Source organism: Gallinula chloropus (genome assembly GCF_964237585.1).
Source record: "Gallinula chloropus genome assembly, chromosome: 20".
NCBI classification, from domain to species: domain Eukaryota; kingdom Metazoa; phylum Chordata; class Aves; order Gruiformes; family Rallidae; genus Gallinula; species Gallinula chloropus.
Genome location: NC_140105.1, coordinates 4,901,889 through 4,914,114, shown reverse-complemented (window position 1 = coordinate 4,914,114; position 12,226 = coordinate 4,901,889). Strand labels below are relative to the sequence as shown.

Here is a 12,226-nt window from a genome sequence, read left to right as displayed (position 1 = left end):
CTATCTGACACAACCTGAACTCAAAGACGTTTGGCACAGTCTGTTGTTACCAGGATTAAACTAGAGCAGAGAAGTAACCAGTCTTTCTGGAGAATGAGGCAGAGCCCCCGTTGGCAAAGCAGGATGGGAGAGGGCAGGCAGGAGTCTGTACAGGACTGGAGAGAGGCAGGGAGTGCAGTGGTGTGGCTCAGTCTCTGCTGAACTGCTGGTAACGTTCTGCTACTGCAAGGCCCTGGCAGCAGCAAGTGGTAAGCCAGGAAACCTGCCTAATTCCATCTCAAACCTTCCAGGAGACCACAGGCAGCTGAATTCCTCCAGAAAGAAGCCCAACTCCTCAGTCCAGGGGAGGAATCTTCCACTAGAGGAACATCCACTCCACACTTGTCAGCGTCTGAACCCCAGCATCTCTGAAGCTCTGTGGTTAATGTCAGTTTGGGACTCGACTCAAAAAGACCCAAATGCCTGGACAGGACATCTGGGCCACAAAGAACAAAGCCAGGATGAAAGGGGAAAAACATGCAGCAAATTCCTAAGAAAGTCCATTCACCAAACTAGGAGGGATGCACCCTTCCAGAGGGATGGCACAGGTGACCAGAGAGGAACCGGTGACTGTGGTTTGGCTGAGGTCAGAGTCCAAGAGAGGCACAAGGAACATTTTGCACATCCACCCAAGGCATTCCAAAAGAAAAAGAAGTCACAGCAAGTTGACACACATCACTTTGGACAAGAAACGTTACAACAGTTTGGCAACTTCTCACCAAACCCCCCCCAGCCCCAACTCCCTGATGCCCCTGTTAAGTCCAGGTGATCTCTGAGAGGTGGGGGCCGTGAGGGGGCTGCAGATAAATCACTGCATGTAAATAGGGCATCTCCTCTGCAGGGGATCTCAGGGGTTAAAACAAACCTACCTGCTTGCTACAGTACAAAAGAAACTCTGCCTGAAGTCCTTCCTTTGTGAGGAGGAAGGAGAGAGAGCCCATGCTGCTGAGACAAGGCAAAGCTGAACTTGGCAGCAACGAGTCCCTAACCTTGTGACTTTGCACCGGGGTGAGAACGGGCTGTGGCAGGGTACTGGAGGGGAAGGTGTCACTGCTCTTCCTCAGCAGACCCCTGTAAAGGACAGAACTATCACTCTATCACTACTCTGGGTGAACACAGGTCTCTGTTTAGCATGCAAAGTAACAGGCTCTGGACAAAGCCAGGAGCCCAAATGTGTTAACAGTGGGACCCACCTCTGGCTCATGCACAACTCCACCCTCCAGTAGCATCTGAACTGAGCTCCTGGGAATTGAACAACGACCAAATCCAAAGAATGGCAAGAGGTTGGGTGGGGTTCTTTTTTTTACCAGTGGATGTTTTGTTCTTTGTTTTAAAGCCCTGTTCTTCTGATCTGGGGGGCCTGGCTGGTCAGGCCAGGGAGCGCTGCAAGGTCCCTGCGCTGTTCTGGTGGCACACCTGGGTGCAAGGAATGGCACAGCTCAAACACTGACCTGCCCACCCACACCAGCCTGTGGATGGTGGGAGTGAGGACAAGGGCCTGTGGACCTGAGCAACCTCTGCAAAGACTCCAATTGGGAATCCAGCCCAGATACTGCTGGAGAAATTCAATACAGGCTGGCCAAGGAAATAACACAGATACTTGTGGACAGGACTAGCCAACTTGGAAGAGGCTTTTCCTTCCTTGGTTTCCAGGGTGAGAGGGAAGCCTTTGGTTCTGACCAGAATTCTTCACCATTGGCAGGACAGGCTGGGCTTTGCAGTAGGTTGGTTGCTGTACAAGGCTGCACTGGGGAGAGATGCTCTGCCCAGCGGGATGGCCCCTTCCACACCTGGGAGCTTCAAGGGAGCCGACACTCAGGTCACATCCGGGACCCTCGTTCCTGGAGGATCTGGAAAAGAGGAGAGCTGCTAGAAACACCTGGGACATGCTGAGCTGCAAAAGGTCCTGTTCAGAGTCCTTTTGGTAGAGGAGAGTGGGCTAATGGGAGAGGAGCTCTCTGGCTGCAACAAACGACAGGCTGGATCACAGAATCACAAGGTTGGAAGAGACCTTTGAAGAACATCAAGTCCAACCATTCCCATCCTAAGCTAAACCATATCCCCAGGTACCTCATCTACCCTTTTTTAAACACATCCAGGGAAGGTGACTCAACCACATCCCTGGGCAGCCTGTGCCAGGATGAAGCCAACTGAGTTCCTTCTCCAGAAATCCTGCTTAGCTGCTGCCAGGAGGTGAGTGTGGCACTTAGTGGCTCTCCTGGGGAAGAGAGTGGATTCAAAGAGGCTGGGAAAGAAAGTTTGTTCCTCCCTGCAATATCCTTCAACCACAAAACGTGAGCAATCTCAACAGCCCTTGCTACACTGTCCTTTTTCAAGTTTCATCTCTTTCCCCCAGTTTTTTGGGCTTCGTTTGATACGTACAGAGAGCCTTAGCTCTGGTCCTGCAGTGAAACCTGGAATGTTTCAGGAGGGGAAGAGCACGTATGCAGGAGGAAATGGGAACATGGAACAGCAAGTCAGGGACCCACCAGTGTCAGAGGGGGAGTTCAAACCACCCCAGCAGGTGCCTCACCTTCGCCTTCTCACTGGGCTCCTTGACGATGCCGTTGGTGGAGTTGTTGAGCTCCCTGGACACCACACAAAGGAACTCTGCCTGGTCTTCGTTTCCGTAGTTATAGGAAGATCCAATGCTGATTAACTGCAAGAGGAGACAGCCACAGCACCTGTCAGCAAGTCCTGCCTGCTGCCTTGTTCCCACAGCTGCTCTGCGAGGTGCCCAGGGAAGCCTGTTGTGGGCGGCTCTGCTGTGTGAGAGGCAGGGACACTGCTGAGCTCCAGAGCCCTCCAGTGGCACCTCAGCCCCGGGAAGAAATTCCAGCTCCCAAGCTAACTCTGAACACACCATTTCCAGCTCCTGAGGGCAGAGCCAGCCAGGTTTTGCTCTACAGAACATCCAGGGAGTTCAGAGGTGGGGTGGGCAACGCAGATTTCCCAGTCCAGGCTCCATGGAACTCTGCTCTCCACCTGCCTCTTGACTTGGATGTGTAAAGACTGGAAAGGCAATTCTCCACCCCAGGCAGCTGTTAGATTAACTCAGGGACATGTGGCAAACTGGCACCATTCTTTACGTAGATGCTGTCAAGATGGAGTGTGATATCTGTATCAATGGGTTATACTCTGCTCCTGCTGTGATGGGGGGCTGGACTCGATCCAAGAAATCCCATCTGTCTCTCATTTATTGTTATTAAATTAAAAGGACATCCTGAGTACAGAGCTAATTTGCCATTTACAACTCAGTTCTGCGTTCCAGACAATAAATCTGAGCAATCTGCAGAAAGCACTGTGAGTCTCCCCAGCTGGCTCTGCCTAGGAAGCTTGGACATGCAGCCTGCATCCTAACCACCTCCTAAAGGATTTCAGAAGACACAGCTCCATGTTTCACTGGGAGAGATGCAGCCAGCAGCCTTCCCAGGAGGATGACTACGTGGTGACAGTGCAGCTGCAGAAGACCTGGGGGCTGTTGTACTGACTGACCTCCAGTGTGGCTTTAAATAGGGTTTGGTGCTCGTGCTGAGGGCAAAAGGTAAGGGACAGGATTCTAAAAGGTTTGGGTTTCTTTTGCTTCCCTGCTCCCTGCCTTCACTGTTTAGGCTTTTGGATGTTTCAGTATCACACCTGCTGCTCACTAAACAAACACTGTCTTTGGATGAGTTTTCCTGACTGCCAAACTGCAGGTGGACAGGAGAAGGGATTTCTCTTTAAAATACCAAGTTTCTACTCCAGCCTTGGTTTAAGCAGGACTGAATGGTACAGGGCAGAGAGCCTGAGATGCTCCTCTCACAGCCCAAACCTGAGGGACGAGGCTGCAGCAGGTGTCACCACTCCAGGCTTTCCTGCAAGGTTCTGGATGTTCTTTGGGATGCAGTGAAGTGAAAGAATCCACAGAGCCTGTGACAGGATGCCTGCTCTGTTCCATCCCTGCCAGCCAGGCTGGCATTTACCAACACAAAGCTGCCACCTTTCCTAACGTGTCTCAGCACCAGGTGAGGTGATCTGAGAGTGGGCAGATGCCACAAGGGTTGCACATCTGGGAAGAAGACCTCAGCAATGTGCATCTCCCAGCAGGGCCTGTTTCAGCATGGCACATATCCTGTGCTGCACCAGTGCTCTGTGCCCCAGCCTGGACCCTCTCACAGCTGGAGAGAGGCTGTGTTGCTGTGTGAGCTCTAGCCCTGACCAAAGCATCATGTCTGTCTGTCCTGTTCAAGCTTGCTGCCCTTGGGAATGTCTGAGATGAATGCAAGGCCCAGGGGAGGGCAAGAAGCACACACAGAACTGGGATCTGCAGGAAATGTCCCTGATGTTTGCAGTGTGTGGGATGAGGGAGGCTGGCAGGGATCTCTGTGGTCTGTGCCAAGGTTGTGGATGGCAGAGAGAGGGAACAGGAAGGGAATGCACCAGCAATTGCTTGGAATCAGTATCCTGATACTATTCTTCTAGATCTGAACAGCAAGGCTAGGAAGGCTGTAAGCATGTGGGTTCCTGTGCAGGGTTTGTGGTTTACAGGGAGTGCTTGTGTATGTGTGAAAGGCAACACCTCCTGAGTCAATTTGCAGCTAGCAAAGCCTGGCTGAAAAAGCAGCTCATGGCTCTTGGTCACAAGATTTCACCCCCAGCTCACAGGGGCAGAGTTTTTGGCTGCCTCTCTGCTGTGTGGCTGGAGTTTTCAGCCACTACAGAACAGGTACATATGGACAAGTGATGAAAGGGCTGTTGCTAATCCCATGCCTCACCCTGTGTCAGAGTGTTTCCCACAACAGCCCCTTGTACTACAGCTGGACTGTGAGGACAGTGGGGCTGTAATACATGGAGCCTATTCTGCAGTGTCTTGAGACTGCATGAGCGTGCAGGGCAGCTGGTTTCCTACCAAAGAGGCCTGTAGGTGATTCCAGAAACCAAATCTGGAGCTAATGGCACGTGCAGCTCCAGTGCCAGCCAGCCCTGAGCCGCCCGTGTTTCACAGGCACCCGTGGGAACGTGTTTCTCACGCTGCTCAGAGCCCTTCCACAAACACAGGGGTCCTGCCTCTCAGCTTCCAGAGAAGTCACACTGGGTTTTCTCACAGCCCTATTAATTTTCCTGGGTAAAACTGTTGTGCTGGGGCCTGGTATTTGTGAGGAAATGCAGGAGAAGGGAAGAACTGCTCTGGGACTTGACAAGGACGCGAGAAGTCCTGTGAGGAAATGAGCTCTGTGTGGGCAGTCTGAGTGACTCTGCCTTGCCCTGCCAGTTACTCCTCACCAGCAGACTGCCCCTCTGGGACAAGCAAACTCTGCTTGTCCCACACACAGCTTTCAAAGGGCCTCTGCCCTCCTCTGGTAACGGTACCTGCTCGAATTTCCACCCGTCGGACATAGTGGAGACCATCTGTGTGAGCTCCTCCTCTTGGCACTGCAGGACTCTGTACACATGCTTCACAGGTCCCTAAAGCACAGGGAATAAGAGTAAGTGTGAGCTCAGTAACTATCATGCTAGTACCAAACTAGGCAATAGCCTCTCAGGGGCCTCCAGCTCTATCTTCTTGTTACTTGAGGAAGCCTGAGCTCCACAGACTCTCAGGTCTCACCCCTATGACCATCCAATTGTTTCCAAAACCAGTGCCTGTGGTTGGTACACTTCTCTTAAAAGCCTTCCACTCATCTAAGGGCCAGCAAAAGCAAACACCCCTTTCAGTTTCAAAGCCATTCACTGCTTCTGGAGTTTCTCTTCTGGAATGGAATATACTGGGTGTGTTAACATCAGCTGAGCAGCAATGGGGAAACACTGCCAGCCAGCTCTAAAGGGAAGATGGTTTGGAGAAGGGAGAGTCTGAACTGTTCCTTACATACCAAAGTGTGTATGGAGATTACATCTTTACAAGATAAAGTGTTGCTTTATAACTGCCTGTCCTTGCTCCTGGCCCTTGCCCTGCAGTGCTAACTACGCCCTGGTGCTCTGTGCTTATGGAGCCACATGGGTGAGTCCCCACTCCCCCCACCCCTCCTCCTTACAGATGACTCCTAAACCAAGGGCCCACTGCCACAAGTGCTACAGCCACAGCCACCCTCCTGCTCTGCTCCAGAGAACAACCAACCACACAACACAAAGTCCCTGTGCTTTACCTGAGAGGTCCTGTTCTCGTTGTCCCGTATCCGCTCCTTCACCAGCCGCACCAGGGATGCAATATTGTAAAACTCAGCTTCTTCCAGAACCCCTGGGAAAGGAACCAAGAGCAGAGAGAAGCAATGACTTTGTTCAGCTGGGATGAAGAGGATCCTGCTGAGGATGTGGATGTGAGAAACCCCCCACCCCCAGGTGAACACATCGTGCTACCGATCTCGTGCTCCCAGGCTGGGCTGTCACCTCCTCTTGCCACAGGGTGGGGGATCTCTAAGAAGGATTCTTCCCCCTTCCCTGGGATTATCAGAAACCTCCTGGTAAATCTGTATCAATCACACAGCCCCACGAGGGGAAAGGCACCAAGCTGTCTGCATGGGGAGCACCATGGCCTGTGGAGGGAGGGAAGTTGTGCTGGCAGATGTCTGGCTCTGCTGCCAGGGCCTGTGAGCTCAGCAGCACGGTGGTGCCTTGTGGTGTGAGCTGCAGACCTCAGCTTTCAGGAGGATACAGGCTCTAACTATTTAATACCTGCTGATGAGCACCCTTCTGAGAAACTAACAGTCTGAACAGCACTCCTAGGGCTTGCTCACACCCTCACACACCAGGAACCCTGTCCAGGGAAGTTTCTGGGGGTGGCTGTCTGATACAGCCATCAAACAGCATTTGCTGCTCCCACCCTGGATCCTTCTCTTACCTTCTTCTGCAAGCTCCTTGTTTATGATGAGCTTCCCATGCCGGAGGTAGTTCAGTATTGGACCAAAATAGGTGGGGTCTCTGTCGATGAGATACGCCCCTGTCTCATCCTGATGGGGGGGACAGGAGTGAAGGGTGGGACAGGATGGTTAGAAGGTGCCAGGAAGAAAAAATCATTGCAGTTGAAAACAGTTGAACAGTTTCTCTCTGAGAACCTGGAGTGATTTTGCCTCTGAAACCATTTAAACCAACCATTTAAACCAGAGTTTAAATCTGAACTCCAACATCTGAACTCAGCTGCAAGTGTCACAGCTCAACTGTGCTGGCAGATGCTTCAACTTCAGCACATCTCTTGGAGAGGCACATTGCAACACACCAGCCCTGTCTCCAGCAATACAGTAACTGCTGTCACCACATAACCAACAATTCACACCCCAAAGCATCTCTTGAGCCAGGCAGGAAGCGCTGACAAAGCCTGTCCAGAAGTCTGTCCTACTGCTGCTGTAAATCACCCTAAAGCATCGTTTGTCCTGCTGATCAGTCTGCTCTAAGGCAAGAAAAACTGCAAATCCCTCCTGAAATGGCATCTCCAGTAGTGACAGATGCTGGTGGCTGCTGTTTTGGTCACAATCAGGATTCAGCTTTCGATTAAACTTTCAACAGAGAGACAAGATCACAGAATCACAGGGGTTGGAAGGGACCTCCAGAGCTCATCAGGTCCAACCCCCCTGCCAGAGCAGCTCCCCAGCTCATATTGCACAGGGCGGTGTCCAGACGGGGCTGGAATATCCCCAGAGAAGGAGACTCCACACCCCCTGGGCAGCCTGTCCCAGGGCTCCCTCACCCTCACTGGGGAAAAGTTCTTCCTCATGTTGGTGTGGAACTCCCTGTGCTCCAACTTGCAGCCATTGCCCCTTGTCCTGCCCCACAGACACTGAAAAGGGGCTGCCCATTTCGCCCGTGTCCCACACTTCAGATATTGATAACCATTGATCAGATCCCCTCTCAGTCTTCTTTTCTCCAGGCTGAACAGCCCCAGCTCACTCAGCCTTTCCTCACAGGGGAGATGCTCCAGGCCCTTCATCATCCTTGTAGCCTCCTCTGGACTCTCTCCAGGAGATCCCTGTCTTTTTTATCCCAGGGAGCCCAGCACTGGACACAACACTCCAGGTGGGGCCTGACCAGGGCAGAGCAGAGGGGGAGGATCCCCTCCTGTGACCTGCTGGCCACACTCCTCTTGATGTCCCCCAGGATCCCACTGGCTCTCTTGGCCCTCTGGGCACACTGCTGGCTCATGGCCACCCTGTCACCCACCAGGACCCCCAGGTCCTTCTCCACAGAGCTCCTCTCCAGCAGCTCCCCCCAGTTATTCCTCCCCAGGTGCCAGACTCTCCACGTGCTTTCCCAAACCAGTTCTCCGCCTGACCTACCCACAGCGTCTCTACACCCCCCTGTGCAGCGGGTACTACAGGCAACCTGCAGTGGGAGGAACAGCCTGTGGTGCCTGGGGAGAGCTGCTGTTCCCGGGGATGCGGCCAGACCCCCGACTGCGTAACGGGACGGGGGGATGGTGTGTGCTGGGAGTGACGTGCGGCCGGGGGCAGCGGGAGCGGGGCGGCTCTGCACGGGTCCACCCGCGTCCCGGGGCGGCAGCATCAGGGGTGCTGGCCCCGGGGACACCGGCAGCCGGTATCACCCTGCCCGGGCAGCGAGTCGGGGAGCCGCCCCGCCGCGGCACCGGCTGGCGCGGGGGGGTAAAGCGGCGGAGGGACCGGCCCGGGGTGCGGCCCCCGCCGCGGCCTCACCTTGTCGGAGCCGAGCTCGGGCCCGTCCTGGCAGCAGAGGCGGCACAGGAAGGACTTGGGCTCCCGGCACAGCGTCTGCCGGGTGCTCACGAAGTACGTGCCGCCCACGTTCAGCCGAACCCACTTGGAAGCGGCGGGCGGCCGGGACGCGCCGGGCGGGGATGGTGCCCCGGCCGAACCCCCCCCCGCCGCCGCCGCCGCTCCGGTAACGCGGGGACTGGGCGGTCCCGGTGCCCCCCCAGGGCCCGGACTGGGCGTACGGCCCCGCGGCGGCCCCTCCGCAGCCGCCGCCGCCAGCTCGGCCATAGCGGTGCCGCTCAGCGCCTCGGCGTCGCCATCGCCGCTTCCGGGGCTGTGGCGGCGCCCAGCGGGAAGGGCGGCAGCGACGCTTTCCGGGGCGGCGGATGCTGATTGGGCGGCGGGGACGGAACCTCCGGTGCCGCCCGCGTCTGCGCCTGGGGACGGCGGTGGCGGTCAGTGAAGGTGAGCGCGGGGCCGGGGCGGGCGGGAGCGGCTGCTTGGGGGCGAGGAGCGGGGCTGGGAGCGGCTGCCCGGGGCCGGGGAGCGGCGGGAGGGTCGGGAGCGGGGTCTGGTAGTCCCGGGGCTGAGGGAGGGAACAGGCCGGGGCGGGCCTGAGGCCGCGGGGGGTGGCGGAGGGGGTGTGAGGCCGCGGCGGGGCTGGGAGCGGCCCCGGCTCCTGGTCCCCCCCTCCCGCCCCAGCCCGCGCCTCTCGGTGCCGGCGTTCCCGGGCCGGAACCGTCCTCCCCAGCCCCGCGGTTGCTGTGTCCTTCCCGGCGTAACCCTCCCGCTGTCCCCCCCCACCCCGTCCTGGGCGCAGCCTGGAAGCATGGCGAGCCGCAGAGCTGCCCTCAAGGCCATCGACTGGGCGGCCTTCGCCGAGAGGGTGCCCCCGAACCAGAAGGCTTTGTTCGTCGCCCTGAAGACCCGCAGCGACGCGCTGTCAGCCCGGTGAGTGTCTGCCCGGCTCCCGCCTGGGGGTGCCTCGAGCCCCCGGCTGCACCCTTCAGCCCCTGGGGTGTCTGTGTCAGTGACTGGCCTTGCAGGAGCCTCCTGAGGGGTGTTAGAGCAGGTCACCTTCAAGGCTTGCTGTGGGGAGTTCCCTTCACTCAGCCTTCCCTGGAGTAAAACAGCTTCAGAGTGAACAAGCAGTTTGCTTGGGCAGCTTCAGAACATTTTGTGAGCTCTGTTATCCTCTTGCATCCTCAACCAGCTCATGAGGCTTCTCAGATGCTTCAGCATCTGCTGCTTGATACAAATCCTGTTGGCTGTTACAATTAACACCCCTGATCACCTCTCCCTCAGTGTTGTGCAGACTGGGGCTGCACCAGAGGTGCTGTGTAGTCTTACAGTTTTATAGTCTGAAGTGGCCCAGGCCTGCAGGCTGAGCTCCTCTTGTCTGTGTAGAGTCTGCTTCAAGCCCAGAGGGCTTTGCTGAAGTGGTTCATCACTGCTTGTTAATCACAGGCCTGACAGTATCTAAACTAAACTGGTCTAAACTAAACTCTGGCAATCCAGTCTCTGTTGAAGAGCAAAGGATAGCAGCAGGTTGCTTCCAGGCCTGGCTGTGACTGCTGTCTTCTGTCCCTTCAGGTTGGCTGCCCTGCCTGAGAAGCCCCCGGCCATCGACTGGGCTCACTACAAGGCGGCTGTTGCTAAAGCTGGCATGGTGGATGAGTTTCAGAAGAAGGTCAGGCCCTGTGTCAGCTGGGTGTTGCTCTTTGGAGGCTTCAGTGGGGAATGGCTCTGGTGTTGAGAGGAAGACTCCAGATTTGGCACAGATTGGTTTTGGCTAGGGGTGTCCCCATCCTGCAGATGGGGGTCACTAACCTTGAGGAGGTCACTGGTGCTGTTGCTCAGGAGGAAGCCTGTGGCACCTGGCAGTGAAAAATTGGGTGGGGGGAAAACCCTCCTGGCTGCAGGAGTGGGCTGGGCAGTGCCTCTCCTGAAGACAGTGTTTGAAGTGTAACTGGGAGGGGTGGCTGACACACAGGAACACTGCACTGCCATCCAGAGAGACCTGGACAGGCTGGAGAGCTGGGCAGGGACAAACCTAACGAGGTTCAACAAAAGCAAGTGGAGAGTCTTGTACCTGGGAAGGAATAACTGCTGGAATCAGTACAGGCTGGGGGTGAACTGCTGGAGAGGAGCTCTGTGGAGAATGGACCTGGGGGTCCTGGTGGGTGACAGGGTGGCCATGAGCCAGCAGTGTGCCCTGGGGGCTGAGAGAGACAATGGGATCCTGGGGGCATCAGGAGGAGTGTGGCTGTGAGTGGTGCTGCTTCTGAAGGACACAGTCAAGCTGCAGGGATAAGGTGTAGGAAGCTCATTGACATGGATGGCTGGGAGTGTGTCCTGGGATGAAAAGAGGGAATGCTCTCCTGCTGCTGGGGAAGATGGCCTTGGTGTGAAGGTTTATTGCAATCAAACAAACTGAATGAGAACGTTTCTCTTTGGATTTACAGTTCAGTGCACTGAAGGTTCCAGAGCCAGTGGATACACAGAGTGCCAAAGTCACCGCCCAGGAGCAGGAAGCTGTAAGTGTTGAAGCTGTTGCCTGATGCCTGAGTTGCCTCAGACTTCAGTGAGGGTGGGAAGGGGCAAGAGGGAGGGGGCATTCTGCTTATGCATCTGCATGGGCAGGGCAGCCTGAGCTAGAGCCTGGCTCTGGTCTTCATAACGTGCTTTTGCCTGAGCTGGAGGGTCTCTGTGCATGGAAGGGTTGGGCTGTCTGGGTTTGATCAAGATTCTGTCCACTTACCTAGTGTCATGGTGATGAATGTTAATGTCAGCTTAAAGCCTGGGCTTGCAGTTCACTCTAGGTCACTGTCTTTATCATAACCACGTTCCCCACACCCTCTGCTTCCCTGCAGGAGAAGAGCAGTGCAGAATACATCCAGGCTTCCAAAGCTCGCATCGCCCAGTACGAGCAACAGGTAAGCCTGGACTTCCCTTACTGAATGTTCTTGTTCCTACTCCTGTCTGTGCTTTGCCTTTTCCTGCTGACAAGTGACTTGTAACGTGTTTCTCTCTGCTCCCACTTGCAGCTTCAGAAGCTGCACAGCATGATTCCCTTTGAGCAGATGACATTTGAAGACCTGCATGAAGCCTTCCCTGAAACCAAACTGGACAAGGAGAAATACCCGTTCTGGCCCCACAGGCCCATTGCTGATCTGTAACCGGTCTGGATGCAGCTTGTCTGACCACTGCCAGACTAGAGGGTCTGTCAAATAAAGAGCTTTCCCTCCTGCCTGTGGCCTAGATCTTAGACACGAGGTGGTGAGATTTTAAGACACGTGGAACAATACAGTAACCTGCAAATAGCCTGGATTCCCTGGATTTTCTTCTACCTGTAAGCTTGTTTGTCACAGAATCAGAAGGTTGGAGGAGACCTTTAAGATCATCGAGTCCAACCATTCCCATCCTAAGCTAAACCAGATCCCTGAGCACCTCATCTGCCCTTTTCGATGGTGACCCTGGGCAGCCTGTTCCAGCCCTGATAACTCTTTCAGGGAAGAACTTTTCCCTCCCATCTGCTCTGACCCTGCCCT

The 12,226-nt window shown here is 55.4% G+C and overlaps 2 protein-coding genes across 2 annotated transcripts; one reads left to right on the top strand and one right to left on the bottom strand.

Annotated features, from left to right (window-relative positions):
- Positions 1–1,341: 1,341 nt before the first annotated feature.
- Positions 1,342–8,963, bottom strand: KCTD2 (potassium channel tetramerization domain containing 2; the record flags this gene model as incomplete). Its single annotated transcript, XM_084273545.1, has 6 exons — positions 1,342–1,889; positions 2,573–2,698; positions 5,389–5,484; positions 6,162–6,253; positions 6,854–6,962; positions 8,658–8,963. 6 exons carry the CDS (start codon positions 8,961–8,963, stop codon positions 1,860–1,862), a joined length of 759 nt encoding a protein of 252 aa, XP_084129671.1. The 3' UTR covers positions 1,342–1,859.
- A 120-nt stretch (positions 8,964–9,083) lies between these two features.
- ATP5PD (ATP synthase peripheral stalk subunit d) lies at positions 9,084–11,925 on the top strand. The gene is made up of 6 exons (XM_084273394.1): positions 9,084–9,140; positions 9,496–9,626; positions 10,269–10,365; positions 11,141–11,212; positions 11,549–11,611; positions 11,723–11,925. The coding sequence occupies exons 2-6, from the start codon at positions 9,505–9,507 to the stop codon at positions 11,852–11,854; spliced, it is 486 nt and encodes a 161-aa protein (XP_084129520.1). The 5' UTR covers positions 9,084–9,140; positions 9,496–9,504; the 3' UTR covers positions 11,855–11,925.
- Positions 11,926–12,226: the final 301 nt, after the last annotated feature.